This window comes from Poecilia formosa, unplaced genomic scaffold, assembly GCF_000485575.1.
Source record: "Poecilia formosa unplaced genomic scaffold, Poecilia_formosa-5.1.2 Scaffold348, whole genome shotgun sequence".
Lineage (NCBI taxonomy): Eukaryota > Metazoa > Chordata > Actinopteri > Cyprinodontiformes > Poeciliidae > Poecilia > Poecilia formosa.
The window spans coordinates 312,623-321,462 of record NW_006800287.1 but is presented as its reverse complement, the minus strand read 5'-3'; the positions used below and the strand labels follow the sequence as shown (position 1 = coordinate 321,462).

Here is an 8,840-nt window from a genome sequence, read left to right as displayed (position 1 = left end):
ATATTTGTACTAATTATTGTTCTGAGTATGTTGTTTTTTTTTCAGCAAACGGCCTTTTTTGAGTCTGTGTACAATTGTTTCAATATTTTATCATTTATCATGCGATTAATTGATAAATTGCTTATTGCGAAAGGCTTATGTAGGACTGGATAATAAATCAATAAAAATACAATATCGCATAAGATATGAGAAACAATGGGAAACACTGGTGGAATCAAATAACTCTCTCACTCTTTGGTTACCTAGCAACTCTCTCATTCTTTGGTTACCTAGCAACTCACTCATTCTTTGGTTACCTAGCAACTCACTCATTCTTTGGTTATCTAGCAACAACTTGCTGAGTAACTGACAAAGTAGCAGTTTAAGGGTTTCGCCACTTTGGCTCATAACTGCTTAAAAATAAGTGAAAACTGTGGTTAAAACAAGAAATAGTTTGGCAGGATTTCAGATATTTAAACAAAAAGCTATTAAAAATTATTGATATTGACTGAAGAAAATGCTTATATCCAGAATTACATTTACTTGAGTTACTTTTTTTAAACAATTTACCTTTAGGAGTACTTACACTTTTTACTTGAGTAGTTTAATTATGAAGTATTTCTACTCTTAATTGAGTAAAATGTATGGTTTTCTACCCACTGAATGAAAAACAAACATGTTTTAACCAAAAATTCACCAGACACAGACACACACCTGCAGTTTTTGTTAAAAGTTTTTTTTATTGAAAGAAACTGATTTTGAAAAATCATATTTTACCTGATTTTGTTATTTATGTGAATTATTGTCACTTTTATCCTTAAATTAGCAAAATTTCCAATTAATTTTTCTTTTGGTTCAATTGATGTAATTTTTAAATATGAAATGATGGATAATTTGATCAGTTACTCAGTACTTGAGTGGTCTTTTTACCAAGTGCAGTTTTACTCTTCTGTAATTTCTTGAGTGCCTACTTTTTACTTTCGCTTAATAAATATGTTAAAGTACAGCTTTTGGGTACTCTGCCCACCTTTTCAGCCATATTGTCCAGCTTTAGGCTCATGTGAAGTGAAACTCTTTGGCGTATTTCCTGTTTTCTAGGATATTACTCATGGAGGAACCCGGGCCGCGGATCCTGGTTCGTCCAGGCGCTCTGTAACGTCCTCAGCGAGTTCGGCAAGCAGCTGGAGATAATGCAGATCCTAACGCGGGTCAACTACATGGTGGCCACCAGTTTCGAGTCCTGGTCGGAGGACCCGCGTTTCAGTGAGAAGAAACAGATTCCCTGTGTGGTCTCCATGCTGACCAAAGAACTGTACTTCAACTGATATCCTGCCTGTACTGTAAGACAGAGACTCACTGACTGACCAGACTGACTCGACCGGCTGTTGCAGGCGATGCGCAAGCAGTCGAAGCATTCAGGGATGATTCAGGCCCGACAGGACCCAGCGCATTTAGAGCATGCCACTTTGTCTACGTGTGAAGTTGGGCCTGATGACAATCAAAAATAACACTCTGAGTTCATGTGTTTACAGTAAAACCTCCTCTTCAGGCTCCCCCTTGAAATACTAGTCACATTTAAGCCGATTGTTGTCGACAGACATTGTGAATTATATATGTTTGATCTACCGACCCATAAAATTAGCTGCCAGTTTTTATGGGTTGGTGGAATCATATCTGAATATGTGTTTCTCCATTTTACAGCACTTATTTGTCTAGACATATAACATTTTTTTAGCTAATTAGCCCACCTAATGAATTAAAAAAACAAACAACTACTACTCTTGTGGATCTGTTTGTAGCTAACATTAGCATTAGCATGCAGTCAAAAAGACTTTCAAACAGTTAAAAACACACATTTAAATACACTTCACTAAAACATGCAAAGCATTAGTGTTTCACACTTATAGTTTAAGGCTTTTATGATTAATTAAAGCATTAATGACAATTAATACTTTAATTATGATTAAAGCATAATTAACCAAAATTAATGCTTTTATTATGATTAAAGCATTAATTATGATGAATAAAATACAAAAAAACTTTCAAGCATGTTTCTACAACCCCTAGTGACCTTTAATTAACTCTACAGTGTAACTGAATGTTGTGATTTATTAGACAGTAACTGAGGATTTTAAATCTCTACTGATTATAAATGTATTAAATTACTCTATATTCTTGGATGATCAAAGATTAAGGATACATTTACGGTTAAAATGACAGGAAATGAGAGCTTTAGGATTGTTCTCACATCAAAATAAATGTTTTTATTTCCAAAGGCGGTTGAAAAGGGTAGTTTTTGCTGTTCTTCTGGTTTTTTATTTATTTTAATTTAAATTTCAGCTTTGAATTTGCACAACAGAAGGACTATAATAGTACAAAGATTGTTTTTTTTATATATATTATTTAGCTCTAAACTACGTGTTTCAGCTGCTCTAATGAGCTCTAATATACAGCTTTATTTTTTAACAGGTCATATTATTCAGCATCATTACAATAGTTGAACAAAAAAAATTGACTCTTAAAAAGCTGCAGTATGTACCGTTTATTAAAAAATATATAGTTTTTACATATTTTGTAAAATTATCATTATGTTTTGACTGTAAAATTTGAGACAATCTAGTTCCCCTACTTTCTCCCAGTGTTCCCAGTACCAGCTGTAGAAATACACCGCTCCGTCAGAAACAACCAATCAGAGCCAGGAGGAGGGTTTTAGCGCTGTCAATCACTCATGTTCACCCCCTGGTCCACCACAACACAGCCTGCCACGAGTGCTAATGCTAGCTAGCATAGCCACCAATTATGGCGGATATGTGGTTTTTCTGAAACCGTAAGTTGTTTCTCTGCCATTAGTACATTTAGCAGCAAGTATATGAGGATGATTGACAGCGCTAAGACCTTCCTCCTGGCTCTGATCAGTTGCTTTTACTGCAGTTGTACGATTGCGCTGTCTCAACTTGGTGACAGTTTTAATAAATATGGAAAAAACATCTTTTTGTAAGCTACATACTGCAGCTTTAAGGGAAACACACATAACTGGCAAAGTAACGTTTACAGCCTGAATAATTTCTGCACATAATTTTATTTAGTTGAAGATTTTTAGTTTGTATTTGCTAAAGTGAATGTCAAGTTTGAACAGATCCCAGGCGATTGGTCAGAAACAATAATCATAGCAAAAATAATCATAAACTGACTTAGACAAAAGTTGCCACAAATAATTTGGAACGACCGTCTAGATCAGGAAAATGGAGCAGATCATTTTCAGATGTGAATGTTTTTAAAGTTTCAGCTGTCAGATTTAGTAGCAGTCAATTAAGAAAAGCTTAAACTCCTCCGACTGCAGCATTGTTACAACGCTCAACATCTCAGCCTTTCCTGTAACTAAGTTGGTAGCAACATGCTAGCATCCTCAGGTTCCTCACTGTCCCATCAGATGTCATGTTTAATCTCTCACCTACATGTGGAGGATTAGGAGGCGTGATATTTTGCTGTGTAGTGATTTTGTTCTAACTTTGAGTCGAGCATGAAGCACAAACAGTTTAGCTGCCATCTTGTTCAAACCCAAATAAGTGAGATTTGTTTAATTAATTAGCATTAACCTGTTCATCTATTTATTCAAAAGGGTCCAAGAAATTAGTTAGGCGATTTTTCTATTATTATTATTATTATTATTTTATAGCATTATATTTTATTTATCACCAAAAAGGCCATTCAGAATGACTAAGCATTTGAACCGGACCGGGACCTGGAGCACACTTCACATCATTTCACTGTATATTAGTGTTGTACTCCGTCTTCACTTACATTGTTTTGTAGTTTACAGATATTTTTAGCGAAAACAAAAAAACTACAAAAAAAAAAACAATTTTGAAGCATTTGTACACTTTGAGAGTGTTTAAAATAAGCATCAAGAATTGATTGTTATTGGTAAAATAAATATTTAAATACATAAACATGACATTTGTTGGTTGTTAAAGTCACAGCGGCAGCTATTACTGGCCAATAACTAACCTATATTTACACAATCCACTTTTCCACAATATGCACTCTTGTTTTTTGCTTTATTATTACTCTTTGTGATTGCATGTATTGGTAAAAATGATGGTGGAAGGAAATCATATGTGCTTTTATTATTCTGCTTTTCTCTTTTCCTCTGTAATGTGTATTTATTTTGATATCATTAGCATAAATGCTACATGTGTGCAATCAGTGCAGTTCTTGGACCTCTGATCAGTGATTTGGTGTCAGGACTGAGCTGGAGCGAATGCTTGTTCCCCTTGTTTTGAAATGAAAACTTAACAAAAACAACTTTAATAAGATGTTTGTTTAAATGCTTTCCAGATTTTAAATGCTGTGTTCCTCAGGAATATATTTTAAAAGATTTGAATTTAAATGCATAATTTGGTCAAGTTTTTTGGACAATTCATTGTTTAAATAACTTGAAATCAGAGGAATGCTTCTGTAATTAAACATGAATTTATGGTGTAATTAACTGCGTCATTTTTTATTAGCGCGATCACATTAAAGCAATCAAAACATACTTTGCACATTAGTGACGAGACAAACATGTATGGCAACGTGTGTCTAATAGATTCAGTCAGTTTTTGTTAGGGACAACACCTAAAGTCTGTTGTTTTTTTACGACTATGACAAACACGCCTCTTCCTGTACATTCTTTGTTTTCTCAATCAGATTACCTTCCTGTTTCGGTGAAATTACTTTTCAGTGACAGGGATGTGGGATCTGATAAAAAAAAACAACAAAAAACAGGCAATTGACTCAGCAGGAGATTATTCTTAAACTCATCCATCTCACTCAGATTCTCAGATATAAACTTTATTTAAATAGGACACAATTTAGAGAATAATCTTTAGAAATCAACTGAGATTAATGCTAAAGAGCACAAATATTTGCAGACTGAAACTAGGTCATGACGATGGAGAATGAATCATCCTTGAAAATGAGGAACTTTTACATTTCTTTCCAGGAAGTAAACAGTAGCTGTGAGCGGGAAGGTAATCCAGATATCAGGTACTTTTCTTTGTGTATTCCCTGCGTGATGAAAAGAAAAGAAAAAATCTTTGGTATCTCTGGAGTCCTTTGAGTCACGTTCTGGTAAATCCTCAAACACGCGCAAAGCCGATTCATACTTCATCTTTAGATGAGAATATGTGTAACATATTTGAATAGCTTTTACAATTATTTGAATGAGTAGTGATGGACTCTGACCCGAACCTTCAGAGCCACATAAAGACTGTTACAAAGTCAGCCTTCCATCACCTGAAGAACATTTCCAGGATTAGAGGACTAATGTCTCAGTAAGATCTAGAGAAACTCATCCATGTGTTTATCTTTAGTTCAATCAATCAATTGAGTTTATTTATATAGCACATTTCAGGAAGAGGGCAGTTTAAAGTGCTTTATGTCATAAAAACACAATAACCAACAACTGGAGCATTACATTTTGTCAAGTGCCACATGTTGATTAATGTTTCATTTCATGTTTCAAAAGCAAATCTAACAGGTTAGGTTTTTAGTCTAGATTTAAAAGAAGTCAGTGTTTCAGCTGTTTTGCAGTTTTCAGGAAGTTTGTTCCAGATTTGTGGTGCATAGAAGCTGAATGCTGCTTCTCCGTGCTTGGTTCTGGTTCTGGGGATGCAGAGCAGAACCAGAACCAGAAGACCTGAGGGGTCTAGAAGGTTGCTATGACAACAGCAGATCTTTAATGTGTGGTGGTGCTAAACTGGTCAGTGATTTATAAACTAAGGGTATTTTAACATCTATCCTCTGAGCTACAGGGAGCCAGTGGAAAGTCTTTAGAACTGGGTGATGTGCTCTAACTTCCTGGTTTTAGTCAGAACTCCAGCAGCAGCGTTCTGGATCAGCTGCAGCTGGAGGATTGATTTGTTAGGCAGACCTGAGAAGATGCTGTTGCAGTAATCGATGCAACTAAAGATAAACACATGGATGAGTTTCTCTAGATCTTGCTGAGACATTAGTAATGTTCTTCAGGTGATAGAAGGTCGACTTTGTAACCGTCTTTATGTGGCTCTGAAGGTTCAGGTCAGAGTTCAGCCTGATCTCTAGTTTCCAGCTTTAATAACTGAAGTTCTGTGTTCCTCTTTAGGTCCAAAGATGATAACTTCAGTTTGTTTCCGTTCAGTTGAAGAAAGTTTTGGCACATCCACACATTTATCTGTTCTAAGTTGCATTGATTACTGCAACAGTGTCCTTTCAGGTCTGCCTAAAAAAAATCAATCCTCCAGCTGCAGCTGATCCAGAACGCTGCTGCTGCTGTTCTGACTAAAACCAGGAAGTTAGATCATGTCAGCCCAGTTTTAAAGTCCTTACACTGAGAGAATAAACTTTGAAACTGTTGCTATTTTATAAATTACTGAATGACTTAGCACCACAATACATTAAAGATCTGCTGTTGTCATAGCAACCTTCCAGACCTCTCAGGTCTTCTGGTTCTGGGGATGCAGAGCAGAGCCAGAACCAAAACCAAACATGGAGAAGCAGCATTCAGCTTCTATGCACCACAAATCTGGAACAAACTTCCAGAAACCTGCAACACAGCTGAAACACTGAGTGCCTATAAATCAAGCCTTTTTGGGAACCTTTGATTCATAATAACTGGAACATTCATCAACATAATTGATGTATTTTCCCTGAGTGATTTTGATTATGGGGTTTCACAAAATAAATGTTTCATAACTGATGACTGGATAATGTTTTCAAGATGTCATATTGCTGAAATGTTATATACAAACAAACTAGACTTGATAAAACAAAATCAAGCTAATAATTGTGAAGTGGAAGGAAAAACAAAACACGTTTTTTAAAATCTTATTGGCTCAGAAGTCAAAAGTGTTATAGATGGAAGCCTTTATGACTCCACAAGTCTCAAACTTTTAGCTTTTTCTCTGCAAAACAACTCAAAATGAATCACATTTGATAGATCTGTGAACGTCACCTTTCAATTATTGTCTTATATTTCAATTGGGATTTAGATCAGCACTTTGACTAGGCCGTTCCAACACATTAAGCTTCCCTGTTGTAGCTCTGGTTGTATGTTTAATATCATTGTCCTGCAGGAAGTCAAGGTTTTTGGAAATAACTTTGACCCTGCTGAAAGTAATTGACTGTAAAACATTAGAACACTGTAAAACATTGTTTTATTTTTAGGTTTACTAATCTTGAATTGTGAGTTTTAACTAAAAGCTGCAGTTTAAACCAAATAATTATTTCAGAATGCGCTAGAAAAAAAACTGCACTCACCTTGTTAAAGAGCCACATTTATGTATTATTTTACTCACAATATCAAGTTAAAATAAATACTTATTTTACTTTTGAATAATTTAAATTATTGTTTCAAATTGCATGAACAAAACTTCTGATCTGATAATGAATTTTATTAAACATCTCAATGAATTCAGTTGAGAAAGAAACAGTGTGAACAGGACATTATAATAAACATTTGCCTTAATAAGACAAGTGTCTGATCAATGTAACGCACTTCCATCTCAGGATACAAAAACATGCTGCTAAGCATTCTGGGAAACAGTTTCCGCTCCTGTCTTTTTCTTCTATTAGTTTTTTTAAGTGTTAAAATAAAAACTCTAGTTTTTTCAACTATTGGAGGTCTTTGACAAAATTAATAAAAGTTAGCACAACTTGCTGCTGTAAGTTTATCTTTCACAAACTCACACACTTTGGTTCAAAATCTAAAACTCGCCAAATCCTCTGCTGTGGTTCTTTTTATTATTTTTTTTTTCAATGTAAAAAACTAGTATTTTCCGGACTATAGAGCGCACCTACAAAGTTTTTTGTTGTTGTTTTTTTTTTACTGGAAACGTACATATATAAGCCGCTGGTATCTCCGCCGCTCGGTTTTTCACCTTAATAAATCAGCTCCCCGTCTCCAAAGCCATGGATTCGTTACGTGCTGTGGCTCTGTTTCCCTCCTGTACTGCCAGATCGATTTCCTTCAATTTAAAAGCGGCATCATATATGGATATCTTCGTGTTGTTTCCATGATGACGGGGTATGAGTTTGAAAACATTTCTCCGTCGTGCCTGCTGCTAGCATGTGCTTGTTCTAAATGAAAAAGTATCACTTTCTTCTTTGATTTCTAATGTTGACTTCCAATGAGTCACTTCCTGCTACAGAGCCCCCTGGTGGTTGAAGAAAAATCCACAGAAAAGCCGGGTCACTTCTCCACCGGGCTACAAGCCGCATGGTTCAAAACATAGGAACCATGTTTGAATCATGTCCGAAAAAAAAACGGTACATTCATTTGTGGTTGTAACCTGTGAAATATTAAGCACTCAAGGCTTAAACTAAATATAAAACCACAGCAAACTGCAAACAGTCTCACGTGAGAAGCTGGAGTGTGCTTTGGTAATGAAGATTAATAGCACTGCAGATTGCTTCCCCGCTGTATGCCCGGTGATTAATTTATTCGTTGTTTAATTTCCGGAACAAGTTGTTTAACAGCCCCTTCAAAAGCAGGACACATTAATGGAGCAGCAAACAAAACCCCCAAACTCCAACAAGCTACTTTCATACACTTTGTTTGATTAAAGTTGATGGGGTATGACGATCTGGAATGATTGCAAGGGCAATTTTCTTTCTTTCTTTCTTTCTTTCTTTCTTTCTTTCTTTCTTTCTTTCTTTCTTTCTTTCTTTCTTTCTTTCTTTCTTTCTTTCTTTCTTTNTTCTTTCTTTCTTTCTTTCTTTCTTTCTTTCTTTCTTTCTTTCTTTCTTTCTTTCTTTCTTTCTTTCTTTCTTTCTTTCTTTCTTTCTTTCTTTCAAAGTTTGAAATGAACAAAAGTGCATTTTGAAATTCATAACTCACTTAA

At 35.3% G+C, this 8,840-nt stretch overlaps 1 protein-coding gene across 4 annotated transcripts in view; it reads left to right on the top strand.

The window, feature by feature from the left end:
- The window catches only part of casp7 (caspase 7, apoptosis-related cysteine peptidase), a 12,515-nt gene extending 8,047 nt beyond the window's left edge, over positions 1-4,468 (top strand). For all 4 annotated transcript variants that reach the window (XM_007574289.2, XM_016661888.1, XM_007574290.2 and 1 more), the window contains one exon: positions 1,078-4,468. In XM_007574289.2, the coding sequence (XP_007574351.1) occupies positions 1,078-1,304 (227 nt within the window). In that variant the 3' untranslated portion in view covers positions 1,305-4,468. The remainder of the gene's footprint in view (positions 1-1,077) is intronic.
- Positions 4,469-8,840: the final 4,372 nt, after the last annotated feature.